At 35.8% G+C, this 16,791-nt stretch overlaps 1 protein-coding gene across 4 annotated transcripts in view; it reads left to right on the top strand.

Moving 5' to 3' along the window:
• The window catches only part of PCNX1 (pecanex 1), a gene marked incomplete in the record, with an annotated part of 64,588 nt that overhangs the window by 26,564 nt on the left and 21,233 nt on the right, over window positions 1-16,791 (top strand). The window contains 6 exon segments of one of the 4 annotated variants that reach the window (XM_072428521.1): window positions 6,797-6,926; window positions 9,180-9,421; window positions 12,296-12,389; window positions 13,937-13,994; window positions 15,676-15,893; window positions 16,056-16,209. In XM_072428521.1, the coding sequence (XP_072284622.1) occupies window positions 6,797-6,926; window positions 9,180-9,421; window positions 12,296-12,389; window positions 13,937-13,994; window positions 15,676-15,893; window positions 16,056-16,209 (896 nt within the window). 4 annotated transcript variants of the gene reach the window in all.

Below are 16,791 nucleotides of genomic sequence, written 5' to 3'. Positions count from 1 at the left end.
CATAGTTTTATGTGAAGACTAACTGGTAAGTCTAAATTACTTGCTATACATTGAAAGAGCTAAAACCTTTCTTTCTTTTATTTTTTTTGTGAACTGTTCCTTTGTGAGCTTTGGTGATTTGAAAGTAAATTTGGGGAGAAAAAAAAAGCAAATCAGTCATTTGAAATGTTTGCGTAGTGGCAATGCATATTCTTGAACAAGTAATAAGATGATGTATGGAAGTGTAACTGATGCATTTTACTTGTACTCTTTAGCTAGGAGGTAACCTTAGCGATCTTACAGGTTAATGATGCATACCTACCTTTTTCTAAACACCCTGCAGCATTAAATAGGTCCATGATTCTGTTCATTTTGCAACCCTGAGGAAACCATCTTCTCTGCTGACCCTTCAGGTACACCATGATCCTGGTTGACTATTGGGCAGCCACTTATACAAACTATAATGCAGAAATTGCATTGTCCCCTGTATCTAGGTCTAATTTCGGTGGAGCTGGGAATAGAGCCAGACTCCACACTCCATGGTGCATCCACTGTGCGGTGTAAGCAAGACAAAAACCACCAGTATGAGGGGCAAAATTTTTTTGGCAAAGGAGATTTTGCATGTTTCTTCTGCCAAGAACATCTACCTCCTTATGACATTTTGTATTTTTAGTTTTAGGTCCTCTTGATGGGATAGATTCTATTGTTGTTAGTAATTTCTATTTTGTTGGAAAACCTAATGCTGTAGGTTTCTGTTTGATGATCAGTCAGTTGTCATTATGGGTGATAAAACGCTTGTGAAATGGCATAAAATAGACTGCAGTTCAGGCAATGTTGCTTTCTAGCAGATTCTGGCTGGTTGCACGATCATCATGTATTCTGCCACACCAGAAAATGTATGTGTACTTCTGATGCATTCTGCATTAGGTAAAAGCATCCAATGCATGATAATTTCAATGCCATTTATATATTTTTTCACAGCAAAACTGATATTTGAGTTACGGCGACACAAAGACTGGTGGAGACAGTCGGTGATTTTTTCCAGCTTAGCTAGTTTGTTAAAGTGACTTTTTTATGCACTGTCTCATACTTTGTTCAGAATATAACATCAGTTGGGTTAATGTGGGCCCAGGGACCTGAGAGCTTTTGATATTTGAAGTAAATCAGCTGCTTAGTATTGGATTTTTGACTGTACTGACACTTTAAATATTACAAAAAAACTGCAAGCAAATCAGTAAAATGGATGCTGGTATTTTCAATTTCATGAAATGTACAAGAGTTTTGGCATTACAATTAAAAGGATACAGTGTACGCCCCAGAAATGTTTTAATGCTGGTTGGGTAGAAGGTGTAGCAGGCTGGTAACTCTATATTGTGACCCCAGGTTTCAGTAAAAACAGCTGGATGGTTACTGAAAAGTGCGGGTGGTGTGCCCAGCTAAAAGTGGTGGTGTGCCCAGCTAAAAGGTGCTTAAAATTATTTAAAATTGTCTGCTTTTGCTGACCTCCTTCTACCTGTGTCTGGTTTCGATAGTTTTATAAACACCAACTCAGAAGAAGTAAAACCAGCCCACCCGATCCATGTGTTTCTGGTCAGTGAATTAAAATATAGCGCCACTTTTGTTGTGAAAAGGCAATCCCCTATCACTGATCAATGTAGATTTAGGAATATTACATCCCTTTCTCTGTTCTACAACATCCTTTGCAAAATGAATATTGTTTTTTATCAGCTGGTATACTTTTTATGCACTAATGAGGAAAGGTATAGTGTCTGCATCTCCTCAGCCCTATCAAACCCTTGACATGTCTGGTTTTGGAAGCTTACACTGGATTCATTTGGAAATTAATAGGTCTTTTTTTTTTTTTTTTTAGGAATAATGTATAGAAATTGTGTATGCCATGTACGTTTTTTTGACATTTTATATTTTATGAACGCCTTTTAAAGCAGTAATTACATTGGATCTGCAATTCGTTCTTTTATCAGTATGGATTGATATTAGTACAGGAAAAAATTTAAAGGTGATAAAACATAAAATATGAAACAAATATGGTTTTGAAAACAAGTTTTTATATGGCACCAACATAAAGCCTGATTTTTTTTTTTTTTCCTTCAAACTTCTTTAGTTGCATGTTTTCAGTCGATGTCTTGTTAAAATGTGGTTTTCTTACAAATGACAATTTTGTGTACATTTCTGTAGCACTTTAGGCATCTTTTTAGGATTACAACCAACATTTCTAGGATCTAAATCCTGCCATGTAGATCTTGTGATGTGATTTTAGCAGTCCTCTTTCTTTTCAGCCGTGGCAGTGTGGTAATACTTATGCAAATGTCCAGTCTGAATAGACCTTAAAGGGTAAAATATTGAGTTAGGTGGTCTTTATGCAGCCAAAGACTGCATTAGTAAGCAAGGTTCCAAAACACACCTATCAAAGGGAATGTGATCCAGTAAACTATACAAGATCCAATATCCTGTTTATTGGTACCTCACTCCTTATAACAGGGCTCAGTGCTGACATACGGGTTGGAGCAAAGAGCACATCATCGGACACTTCCTGAAGGGTCAAATCAAATTCTTAGAAAAGCAAAGTATTTGGGAGACCTAGGCTTTTATAGAGGGTAAAGTACTGTCTCTAGTCATTCAGGGAGCCTCCCTTTTCAGGTAGATTACTGAATAAAGTATGCCTCTTGCTACAAGAGAACTGGGGGCTCTGGATCCAGGAAGAAGCCAGGGACACAGCACTGGAGTATATGATTGAGTAACAGATGTGAAGCCACACATGTTGTAAAGCCACAAAATTTATTAGAATCTCCTAAAGACATGTTTTTTTTTCTATTGTGCTCAACTTACTATTCTCTTTAGAAATAAATACGGTTTGATTAGATAATATATATTAGGTTTCCTTTGTCACATTGCTGAAAGCCATACATTTCTAAGTTGACAGCTCAGAAACTGGACATGGCTAAAAATTCTGTACTAAACATGTAGTTGGTTCCAATTATGGTCATTTTAGTTTTTGTCTCAAAGGGAAAATTATATAAATATAATAATGTATACATATACACTGCATAAATTTTAATGTTTGCTACTATAACACTCAAAAAATAAAAAATAAAAGCCACAATGTGCCTTGTAATACTTTACATGTTATTTTTGTACACTGGCCAAAAAAAAATGAAACCCTATTTCAGTGTTTATCCAGGCAGGGTTCCTCCAGAGGTTGCTAGGGGTTCCTTGCACAATAGGCAATTTGTGCCTTTCAGGTCAGATTACGTATTCTAGTTTATCTTTTTGGGGTATTCGTATCACATGTAAGAGGCATTCTTCCACTGATCACCACACTAACGTACTCTGAGCTGTGGAAGTAGAAATTATAGCAGGGTTTCCCTAAAAAAAAAAAAAAAGGGTTTCCTCCACAAAATTTCAATGGACTTAAGGTGTAGACTTTGTGTAATTGCTACATCTTTATTTTTTACTTTTTTAGCCATTCCGTTCATAGCCGTACATTTGTTATTATATTTGGCATCATTGTCCAGTTTTAGATGTCACCCAGATGACCACATTTGACATGAGAATGCTTTGATACACAGGTGTACATGATCTATTTAACAGCTGCAAAACGAGCCTAATTCACCCCTCCAGCGCCATGCTCAACATTTAGGATAAGATGGTTTATTCTGATATTGTCTTTGTTTTTGCTAGATTTGACACCGGACACGCTTCTCCACTTTGGTTTTGTCTATCCAAAGTATATTGGAGTTTGTTCAAATGCACTTCAGCTTGTTTGGAAATGACTGTATAACCTGTGCCAGATTGCTGGGAGTGCAAGGCTGCATACACATGTTCTGGTGTTTGGAGAGGACAATGAGCGAGTGGCACCCTGCTGTGTGACTCAGAACAAATCCATAAACAATGTCAAGCAATATCTGTAAACTTGTCTGATTCACTTCTCAGTCGAGCCCGACCATTTGTATTGGGCACAAGTCATCTGACGTGTACACAACCCAAGAGTGTTGCTAGTGTTTTCCATCCTTGAAATTGTGTTAACACACTTTAAAATCTGCAAACCAGCAAACTTGCAAAACTTTTTTTTTCTAGAGGTGGTCACACTTGCTGATGATCAATCCATAAGTTTGATTAGCAGCCAAGATTACTATTTAGCCTCTTAATATCTTGGACTTTGCTCAGTAAATAAACTGTTTAATGCCTCATGTTTTGTTTATCTGCAGTTGTATTTAGCTCATTTTACGATCTGTTAAGAACCAGATGATTTTTGTGTCCGTATTCATACTTATATACTGTATTTTAGGAATGCTGATAATACCAATTTGAGTTCATTTCTGTCTTATTTTCCATGTAAAATGATTTTAAATCAGTGAGATGTATTTGTATTGCCAAACCACTATATTTTGATAGCAGATGTTTTCTGCTCCTGATAAAATGTTGCTTTCTTGGTTCCAGGCCTAGGTCACCTGGATGACTGCAATGACTGCAACAATATACATAGAAAAATAACATAATACAGTTTTTTCTTCCCATTAGGTTGATCTCCTAAGTATGAAGCAATACAATACTATAGTAATGTTATGTTAGGTGTTATAAATGTTAACATTTATAATTTTGTATTGGAGATTTTTTTTATTAGACAATCAGTGTTTCACTGATTAATTCATGTATGTTGTAGTGTGCATGTTTCCCTTCTGAAATTCACCAGCAGGTATAGGGTTCTTTAGTGTCTTTTTTAATACTGGTAATGGTCTACGTTCCATTTGTATTTTTCTTTTATACAATCTACTTCCATGGATCTCGCATTAGGGAATCCCTGAATGCCACAAAGGCAGGTCAAGATTTTGTAGTAATATCCCAGGGGATGTTGAGGAAGAACAGACTTCCTGTTTATTTGAATGAAAAGCTGTCCTTTATGTATTTAAAATGTCTGAGATCAGAACTTGAAAAAAAAAAAAAAATCTTTTGTCTTCCACTTTTTGATGTCAAAAAAACTTACTTAGCCCTGCTGTCATTTTACCCAGGGACTTTCTTGGGGTCACTAAGGCCATGATCATTTAACAGAGGGTGGTTTAATTAAACCTGAAGTTTAAGCCCTTAGTTACTAAATAAAAACTGGGTTCAGATGGAGGGGTGAAAATGGTTTTCTTGCTGATTAGTCCCCATCACCATCTCATGCAGTTACGTGATTTACTTAGGTTTGCTACGAACATGCACGATATTCTGCTTTTCCTGTCTGTGCAGATTACTCAATGCTCTGTTGGTCGTTGGGGCACAGTTGGCATAAGTTGTTGTTTTTTTGCAGGTTCCTTCTGATTACATCTTCACCTTTAGATATTTCTGGAGATTTACTTTTAACCAATAAATAGGCATCTTGTTGCATGAACAGTTCTATGGAAGTTATTGATATGGGGTGTTTTGGGTCAAACAAACCAGAGCACATTGCTTTTGTTCTAGCTCGATACGTCTTCCACTCATCTTTTAGTCTCTTTGCAGGTGCTCTGGAGTTCATTTTTTATTGGGGTTTTCAGGCTTCAGTGTACACTGGCTAAACCACAAGAAATCAAGGCATTTTTTTAAAATGAATCATACTGCAAGCAGTTTGTTTTTAAGTGTAAAACTCTGATTGCATAACTTAGGAAGTCAGCTCAGGTTTTTTTTTATTTCTTCTATGCTGGATCAACCCAATAAATATTTATTTTTCTTTAAAGAAATCTCATTTTGGTTAATGAAAAACCAAAAACCACTTTCTACTAAACCCATGCCTCATTGTACTCATTTGAACCCCCCCCCCCCCAATAAGTAGTAACAGTATTTTACCCATTTCATGCATTCTGTAGAAATATAGCACAATGATGGTTTCGAGGGACATGCTTTCATATTGTATGGGTTGATCCTGGGATTCCGTATAGGTTTATACCACACTTTAATGGGAGCATACACAATGCCCACAATGATCGTTAAGTAATTTTGTCCCAAACCCTGGCAATTCAAGTGGAGCATTGTTAAAAATACATAAACCTTTGTCAGTAAACAGCATTCCTCAGTAAACAGCATTTCAAAATTTCGATCCGGAGTAGTTTGGGTTAAGCTCCTATAAAAAGTAGAGTGATCAAGTGATTCTTGGTAGGGGACAAAGTTCCCTTGAAAGTTCTTATAAAGGTGGATGATACATCTTTAACATTGACACTTATACTTGGGTTTAATGGAAAGTTTACTGAAGTATGATTTTATATTTCCGCCACACTTTTAATTTTCAAACTTGCCACTTTGGTTGGGAGAACTAGTTTGATATTAATTTTTTTTTTTTTTTTTGTAGCTTATCCTAATTGTCTTTACTAAATGTAGATTGCTCTAGTAGTACTATGTAAAACTGCAACAATCTGAGCTGCTCTTAAAGAGAACACCCAAAAAAGTTTTTAAAGAGTATAATTTCAGTTCCTCCAACCAGTGTCTTCTGATACTTGTGAGAGCAGCAGCGATTTCTACAGATCACATAATATAGCCAATCAAAAGCTTTCAAATTTGTTTTTTTTTTTTTGGGGGGAGTTACTTAACTTTTTACACTGTTGTTCATATTTATTGCAGTGTTCAGCTGTTTCACCCACGGCTGATTCAGAGTTTTAATTGGTACACAGCATAATTGTTTTTCTTTAGAACACTAGTGCATGGACATTTGTGTAAAATATAGCATACAATCACACATCTGACTTTGGATTTTTAGGATGTTAATTCAGAGATAATCACATTATTGCTATATATATATATTTTTTTTAAAAAAATATGACCTAAAGTATCTGTCTTGCTGCAGCAGCACACACCAGCGAGGAGACAGTAACATTTCGTCGTGAACGCAGCACATTTAGGCGCCAGGCTGTACGGCGCAGGCACAATGCAGGGAGTAACCCTACTCCTCCAGCTTCACTCATCGGATCACCCCTCAGGTACGGTATTTCAAGCTCCACCGAATTGCATGCTACGGGCTTCTAACCTTCCCTCAAGCTTGCTCCTATCACTCCTAATCCTTATTTGTCCTAACAATTTAAACCCTCTTCTCTTTTCTGTTGGCTGTCTGTGCATGACACTTTGAGCATGTGATCTGTATAGATCTGCTATGCAGCTGTTGAATCTTTCAAGAGGTTGGTGTCCTAAAGTAAAGCTTTAAAGCTGAACTCCAGACATATAAAAAGTCAATCAAAATAACATTAAATTTCAATGCAGCTGCTCCAACTATATAAAATTTGGTTTGGTATAAGCCTTCAGTAATCCCCTGTTCAGCAAAACTGGGAGTTGTTCAGGCACCAACAGCAAATCAGGCTGCTGCTTCACAGGCAGGAGGGAGCAAAGTAAGCAGAGAAATTATCAAATTATCTCATTAGTCTGGTGTTGCTTCTTCACTTTCTAATCCCTAAGTATTAATTTTAGGACCAGTTGGACAGAATCGCAATTACTTTGTGGAGTAAAAGCATATCTATATATGTATTTCAGCAGTGTATTTGGCTGTCTGGAGTTCATCTTTAAACCTTTTGTCCCCTACATGTCACTCATTATTATCGAAAATAGATGTTATGAATTGAAAAAGTTAATTTCTAACAGCATCTGCAGCCTAACCTGTATTGGCCTGCCACTTAATATAATGAAAAATAATATGCATTCTTGAAACATTAAGATTAATAAAGACTAAAGCGTTATTTTTCCCATGGTTTGTTGTAATCATTGCCCTTAGAGAACATATTTTCATGTCATGCAAAATGTTTACATTGGTTATATACCTCAATTGCCAGTGCAGACGGAGATGCTGCAGTAACTTAATTTTCATGTAACTTGTAAAAGTACCACACTATTTGCTAGCTCTCCCAGATGTGAGCTTGCAAGTTGTGTTATTGGTTATTTAATAGCAGACCATAGACCCAAGAAGATAGTAAGATGTGAATGCAAATCCAATCACAAGATGTTCCAGTTTTTCTTGCTTGGATCACCTGAGTCTAAATGATTGATTCGAGCAGGGATTCACTTGCTGTTTCTCAAAATCAGTTGCCCTGGAATCTTGGCTTATTTCACGATGTATGGCATTGTCATCTGATCCAGCAAAACAAGTACCATAGGTTTGGGTGGTGATTATCTGTTGGAAAATCTAATCAGCCTTCATTGTAAATAATAAAATAAGTCTTCTTTTTCCCTTAAACTGCAGACATTGATGCACTGACCTGGAGTGTGTATGTGTATTAGGAAAATAAGTTTTCTGCACTGCACACCTATGGAGGTTGCATACCTTGTAAATTTCTGACACATGTTTTCATGGAAGATAAGGTAGTATTTAAGAATAAAATCTCTGATACAGCAACCCCCAATTGTAGGTTTTCTTTTACTGCTTTAGGGCAAATGTTTATAAGGTTTTAGAAATGTGTTTGACTTATTTTTAGAATAATAAGTTGCTATTTTACAGATGTCAAAACCACTTGCACCCTAATCCTTGATCTTGTCATTTATAATTTACGTGTAACTTGTTTTTAAAACCGTTCATGTAATGGACTTCAAGCATTTTCCCTTCTCCCAGAAGAATTGACAACACAGAAAATGCTATTTCTCCTGCTCACTCATTCAAATTTAGGGTGTCAGATTTGAGTAATGAAATGTATCTGCCAATATTTATACTTACAATACCTTCCAGTATCCCATGAAAAACTAAAATGCCAGATATTCTGGAAAGTCAGTTGTGGTGGGCTGCCTCTCTACCAAAAGAGATTGTTGGGAGACAGGAGTGGGCAGGTTTTTTTTTTTTTCTCCAAGTTAGTTAGTCTCTTTAATAGATATAAAAGACAACATTGGTTATTACATGAATGGTTCTAAAACACAGTTTATTTTTAACATTCTATTTTAAGTGTCCCTAAAGGGGAGACCAATATGGGTTATTTGACCCTTTTAAGGCCTGAAATAGTATGTTTGTACTGCAAATGTTGATTCTTTTCAACAGTTGCAATGGTGTTTCTCATGAGCTCTGGTTGTATGATATTAGAATGTGACACTAGTGTTTTCTATCAATTATCTATAATGTACGTCATTGGCTGCTATTTTTGATGCAATATTTAAAATGACCAATGCCCTAAAATGATTTAATGTTTAAAGAAACCTTATTTTTCTTGAGGCATATTACGCATGGATCTTTAATTTCTTCCCAATAACTGTTTTTGTTGTAGCCTTCAAGATGGTCATCAAGGCCAGCAGTCATCAACCCAGGTCAAAGTCCAGTCCCGCCCCCCTTCCCAGGCTGCTGTGCTCAGTGCTAGCGCCTCCTTGCTGGTGAGAAATGGGAGTGTCCACTTAGAGGCTTCACATGACAATGCATCTGCCGTAGGCAATAGCAGTTTGCACGATGAACTTGGTATGCAGGCCTTATGTAACCTTGGTGACATGGAAGTTTTAATGCAACACATTTTGGGTAATAATGCAAGTTCACTTATACTTTTTTCATTCCAGACCTCCCTGTGTGAATGTGGAAATACCTAACAACATTTTAACTGACCATTTTTTTTCTTAATTTAGTTTTGATTCCCTTTCCAGACAGGTCAGTGGTGCTAACATCAGAACACGTTTTCATTGCTGCTAACATACACTTTTATCATTTTACTCATTTGTGATTCAAGTTAATTATTACAGTTTTAATATTTTATGATCCTTTAGGTTTTTTTTTTAATTCCTTTTTTCATAATGTTTTGCAAATCATTATTACTGTGTTACGCTATACGTAATTTGACTATTTCATTGAACTTACTACATACGTGTTTATCTGGCATTTATAGGTGGGATTTTACAAAGAGTTTAAAGCAAAACTAAAGCAAAAATACAAAGACACCGGGTGGAGAGGTTTTTGGTGTTGATATGCTCTTTTGCCCAAACCCTTTTTTCTCCCTGCTCCTGGTGGCTTTAGTGTTTTTTGCTTAAGGTGAGTGGCGCATTTACTATGTAGTGTAGAGCCCAGTTCTAGATGTTGGAGAGAATGTAACCCTTGCAAAGGGGTTACATGATCAGTGACCACCCAGTGTTCAAAAAGAATCATGGGGGACCCGGAGGACAGCGAAAGTGGCAGCTTTGTGGTATGCAGTGATCACAGGATCCTGCACCTGTCATTGCTGCATGGTGCTAAGAAAAAGGTAAGTGTCTGCTAGAAATGCTGTGGCAAAGTATTACGCCAACCAACATGGATTAGTTCTATTTTCAGTAAGGTGCCAGATTGAGTCTAGATTTGCTGAACATTGCTGAAAAGTCTTATGAATATGTGAGAATTATGCATTGGTTTCTTATATGTTGGTGCCATATAAATCAAATTTTTTTTTGTATTGTATATTGTGAGTCGTTTGTAGTCTGCCAAACATACATGCATCTTAAAAGGCATATGAGTAATTTAGGCACAAGTGAGTTTTATTATCTTACAATTGCAATTCAACAATCATGCTGTATGAAATAACAATATTGCACTTGCACAGGTACATCCTGCTTCAGTTTTCCAGCTGTCAATGTGAAATAAAAGAATGGAATATGTTATCAATGTTAGTAGTATCAATGTGGCCAGGGAATTTTTAAAAAATGTATGTGTATGATACTTCTTTAAACTCTCAGCAAATTCCAGAAGTACTTAAATATTATTACAGACATTCCAGGTGATAGCCAAAGTACCTTACATACTCAAATATAAACAGAGGTACCTACGTTTACGTGAACAACACAGGAAAACTACATTGACTTTGTTTTCCTCCTTTTTCTAGAATAGAGTATTTTCAACGTTTAAAATGGTTATGATGGGTCACTTCCTCTTAAATGATCTTTTGTGCATTATTGTTGGCCACCAGCAAATGACGCTGTGTCCTCATGTAAAGTGTTGCAAACTCCCTCAGATGGCAAGTTTTTTTAAATGTTTTGCATGAGGATAGAGCATCATCTTGTAGCCTGAGAATATATGAGTATATAGACTATTTGATTATTACCTCTGATGTCTAACATTAGTAAATTATTTATATTGGTGCTAGGGGAAGGACTTGTAATAGACCCAAATAAACACGTAATAATTATTATTATTATTAATATTATTGGATTTGCTCATATGTTCAAGTTGATATTTTGTCAGCCAGCTTTTTCTTTATGTATAGTCTGACCCCTGAAAAAGCCAGTCTAGCCACCCAAAAGATAAACTTTATCAGTATTGTGGGGATTGCCATAAGTACAAATAACACCATGAGTTACTAGATAATCATCTGACTGATAGTTCTAATTTTAAAATTGCTAGGCTTTGTATTAGAATTGCTTTTTACAGTGAAGAAATGTCAACACCAATAATACTGCACTTTTCCACTTTTTTCATTTTATGATTCATATTTGTAATTTAGAGGTCTTTACCTATAATAAGGCCAAGTCTACTGACAAAAATGAGATTGATGAACAGATAATTGAGCTATTCCCCCCCCCCCTCCAAAAAAAAATTTAAGATGAACTCTCCGTGTTAGTTGTATTGGAAGTTTGAGCTTTTATCTCCACTGCATTAATATGATTAGCATGGATGAGGGTGTCTTATTAGAATGGCCGTTTAAACAGGATTTTGGTAGGGTACATATTGAACTAGCATGGCTAGGAATAATTGAGCACTTGTGTATTGACCTCAAATTAATTTTTTAAGTAGACTTGGCTTTTATAGATTATTGTTACTTGTGTAAAACCAATCCTTCCTTGAACATTTGAAACTCCTTTAAGATTGTGAAAGCCATATTCTCTGTGAAATATGTGTGTATGTGTACTGGTGTAACCCTAAATTACCAATAGTTATTTTAGGATAGCGAGTCCATTCTCTAGAAACTCTGAGGTATATGTTTGATTTTCATGGCTTAGTAGTGGTGGTAATTCTTATATATTTTTAATATTTCCCTTTGGCTTTATTCTACCTCCCTATTTTACTAGTGAAAGGGTAAGAGTGTGCTGGCCACCTTTCAGTGAGTTGTGTTGAATAAGCTGTGCATGGGTTTTACCGTTATCAGACAATTGCTTTTTTTGTTTTTTTTATATGTATATTTTGTAAATATTTGTGTATGTTTCTTCACTGTATTTTTCAATACTATTATCTAAACAAGACCCTAGTAGATTAAATCCGCTCATTGATAGTCATGTAATTTAAAGCAACAAATTCTTTTTAAAATAATCTTAAAATATTTTGAACTGAATTGAAATATTTTTATTTTGAACTGTTAATTTTTGTATTGGTGTTTAGAAGTGTATAATAGATTATTCAGCTTTGTGTTTTTCTTTTCTTTTCCTTATTCGACTCTAGGCAAATTTACCCCATCTTTGTATGAAACTGGTGGCTGTGACATGTCATTAGTGAACTTTGAACCTGCTGCAAGGAGAACATCTAATAACCTCTGGTTAGTGCATTTATGAAAATTACTGGACAATTTTACTTTATTTTTACAATACTTGGCATGATATAGATAAATTCCAGAAACAAAGTTCTTTTCACTGTTCTAGTGGTAACTCAAGCTTTTGGATTTTCTCCTATTTTCTGTCCCAGTGACAGTGGTCACCAGGGCAAATAGGGTAATTGTACCAGCGGGGAACAAGGACATCATTTTTAAAAGAATAAACGAGATTCCACCACGGTCTCTTTATCTAAAAGCATCTAATGGTAGCTTCAGATACTGAGCATATAATAATAATAATAATAATAATAACAATCATAATATGTGTATTTGCCTATTTTTGCCCTTTTTTTCAAATTGAGCATTAGACTGTTTAATACAGATCACAACAAGCTTCCTCCTAATGTGTTCAGTCCTGGGCATCTCTAAAATGCAGTACAGGTAGTCCCTGAATTAAGGACTCCGGACATACGGACGACTTTTAGATATGAATGCTCCGTTCATATCTAAAAGTCGTCCGTATGTCGGGACCTTCCCTGCTAGGTCGTGTGCTGGACGGAGGCTTAGAGGGGGCCAGTTTGCATGACTTGCAGAAGAAATCTTTTGCTAAACACGGCTGAGATTGTGGTTGATCTTAAGAGCTGAGCTGATCTGTAACATCTTGTATATCTACTGACCAAGACAAACTCTGCAGCTGTTTTTTTTTTTTTTTTTTTTTTTTGCATATTCCCCATATTTTTTTTTCCCTTGTGATTAGTTCACAGTGAGGATTTTTTACAGTAACTGACACCACACTGCCTAATATGTTAAGACAAGCATGTCCTAATTGCATTGATTAAAACAATGTAGCTGTTCCGACTTGCATACAAATTCAATTTAAGAACAAACCTACAGTCCATATCTTGTATGTAACCAGGGGACTACCTGTATATTTTATTGGTTTTGGGGGTTGTACTGCGGTATCAACCTTCACCAGCTGCTTGCACTGTGTATGGGATTTATTAGTGGAGAAGGCTTTCCTGATATAATCCATATACTTCATTCAAAATACATTTCATTTTTTAAGGCACAATCCAACAAATCATGTCTACCAATATTTTAATAATCATGAAAGCATAATTTCTTAAATTTTGTTAAAGCGGAGAAAAAGCAAGATCATTTGCATTTAAACATACAATATATTAGGTTTCATCAATCATAGACGGCCTAACGGGAGCAAGAATTAAGATTTTACTACATTTTAATAGTTGCCCAGGTTCCTTCTAAAAAATATTAATAGAATAAATTGAAAGCAGCCAGCTCTATTGAAGATATTGCTAGCACCAAATCTTTTTATATATTATATATTGTGTGTGTGTTTAAGTGCTAATTTTTTTTTTTTTGTTCTTTACCAAATTTAATAAACTATACTTTTATGATCATATCATAGCACCAGATAGATTATCTGTTCTCTGGTCTGTATTATATACTGTAATCCAAATATTGCCAATTTGTAAGAAAACTGTGTAGAGATGGGAATATTGGTAATTTTATGTTTTTCTTTTAATTTACAGTGACACAGATTCCCATGTTTCAAGTTCTACCTCAGTTAGATTCTACCCACATGATCTAGTAAGATTATTTTTGTTTTTTTATCCTTTTACCTTCTAAATGTCATTACTGCTTATTCTTTGATAAATGGAATTCAGTTTATCAGCTCAGGATCGGAGGTACAACAGCAGGCCATGTGTTTACAGTTGTACCATTGAGGCTATACAAATCAACCATGTTGACTATTTAATGTTTGATTCTGTGGTGAAAACTGTAAAACATTTACTTCTGTTGGTCTTCATTGATTGGTTTAGTCACTTTGTAAGGCTATACATTTTTCCATACTTTTCTTACAAAGTTTTATGCTTGGAGCAAAACACAACTTGAATTGTAACTTGATTAAAATTGTAAAGATGGTCTGTTCAGTGATATTTAGCATTCGTAGAGGCATTCCAGGTTTGTTTCATCAGGGGACCCTGTTTTTTTGGGTTTCTAAAGTTCCCTGCATTTGCATTGTTCTTTCAAATACTTAAAGTATTTTTATTTGTTCTGAGATTATATTTGAAAGCACTTTCTTTTGAAAGCACTTATAGTAAAAAATGTTACTAAAAAAAGTGGTTGATCAAGGGACAATCCAAACTTCTTTCCAGTAAACCCCTAAAATACGAAGGGGTGCTGAGAAGTTCCTGGCTTTGCCCAGAACGAAGCGAGCCAGAGTTATGAAATAACACACGACCACGGCGGGCTCATCTTTAATGGTGAAATGCCCAGTCTTAAAATGAGATATCCAGGTTTTGACAGAGCTATAGGAAGGACGCTTCTCCCCCAGTGTTTGTGACATCTCAGTGTAAAATGTGCTTGTGCCTCTGCCATCACAGCTTCTCACTAAAAGAAAAAACAATTTTAGGAATCGCAAAGACCTGATATTTGCACAGTTACATAGTAAGATATTAGGCTGTCATATGCTCCCACACTCATTTTTCTATTTCCTCTGGAAGGGGGGAAAGCCAGGAACTTCTCAGCACCCCCTCGTATTGTGCATATTCTTGTTTTTTACCCATAGGAAATAAGCTTTTCCTTGTGCATATGCCATCAAATAAGCAGTATTACAGTTGTCTTCTCAAATTGCTCTGCTACTTTACCCCACTAATGTGAAATGTCCCACCGTTCCATTGTAATGCATTGGTGCTTTAAGCTGCCATTATTACTGGCACCCCAAACTACAATGCATTTCTGTTTTTAAAGCATGACCTGCACTGCCCTTCTGTACACTGGGGTGCCTATTTTAATTTAATGAGCTGCCAAACACTGCGCATGGTGATATGCTGGGCAAGATGTGCAATTTGAAGAATGTACATCCATAGTGAGAAAAAAGCCCTTTGTCCAGAAGCTTTTCTGTAGTGAATACACACTTTGTGTTAAATGGATTATCAATTAGATTTTTTTATTTTTACTGCTATATCTCCTATATCTTATAGTAGTATACAGACATGTATTGTGTTTAGGAAGCATTGATTTGTTTATTTGAAGAATTATTTATGTATGGGCAAGTTGATTGCAGTTAGTATAATCACTATCTGCCAGATGTGTATGGTTTATATATGCTTAATGATCATTGTTATTAGTTATTGTCTGAAATTTAAAAAAAAAAAAGATTTTTTTTAATTTGGAATAACATTTTTCTGGTATCATTTTACTATTAGATTATGTAACACATTGATGCATTTGATGAATTCTGTCTCTTCTTCTGAATCTTTGGTAGCTCTCTCTCCCTCAGATTCGATTAAACAGGCTGCTTACCATAGACACAGACTTGCTAGAGCAGCAAGATATTGACCTAAGCCCTGACCTGCAGGATCAGATGCAGCCACAAGAACAGGCAGCCCACAAAGTGAAACACTACTACCGCCTCTGGATATTGCCTAAGTTGTGGGTTGGTATCAATTTTGACAGGCTGACGCTCCTGGCCCTGTTTGACAGGTAAGATACGTATATGAGTTCAATTTAGTATAAATATTCTTCTAAATATGGTGTGTGTGTTCCCATTTTGCTCACAGTGGAACTCATAAAATTTTATAGGATGTATTTATTTTTATCTTTCAGGTAATTGTAATTTAATGATTATTATGTTCTCTAATTCAGGAACAGGGAGATCCTGGAAAACGTGCTGGCTATTACTCTTGCAATTCTGGTTGCCTTTCTGGGTTCTGTACTTCTCACAGGAGGCTTCTTCAAAGATATCTGGGTCTTCCAGTTTTGTCTTGTTATTGCCAGCTGTCAGTACTCTCTTCTTAAGGTGTGTATTTTTTTCCTTTAACTTATTTATAATTCTGTGTTTGTGCAATGGGACTTTTCTTTAGAGTGTGAAGCTTTGCTTTGCCAATCCCCCTTTATTGTCCAAATAGGAATATGTGTGACCCAAGCATTCCACCTCAGGATGGAATCTGTTTTCAAACGCTGTGAGGTGGTTGTCTTATTCCTTAACATGCAAACATTCTCCTTTTTGTAGGCAGTTTATTCAACAGTTTTCCTGATGATTCATAGTGGACTTAAGTGTTGTGTGCATTATGATTTCAGAGTATTTAGAACAGATACTCTAGCAATGATCATAAAAGTAGAACCCTAAAACTTCTTCACTCTAGTAAAAAAAAAATATTGAAATAGCTTTAACTCATGTTGTCGTATCCATCAATATTTTTTGTCTTTTTTTTTCCTGCTTTTTCCTTCAATTTGTTTGAACCAGTGTTTACCTGTTGCTAGATGCTATGCTGTGTACCAATATTTGCCTGGATCACTAGCTTTCAGACCTGTCCCATATAAAGTTAAAATGTTATTTTTAAGCATTTGGCCAGGTGTGGTTGTTTATAATGCTTTAGGT

Source organism: Pyxicephalus adspersus, chromosome 12, assembly GCF_032062135.1.
Source record: "Pyxicephalus adspersus chromosome 12, UCB_Pads_2.0, whole genome shotgun sequence".
NCBI classification, from domain to species: Eukaryota; Metazoa; Chordata; class Amphibia; order Anura; family Pyxicephalidae; genus Pyxicephalus; species Pyxicephalus adspersus.
This window is presented reverse-complemented; position numbering and strand designations above follow the sequence as displayed.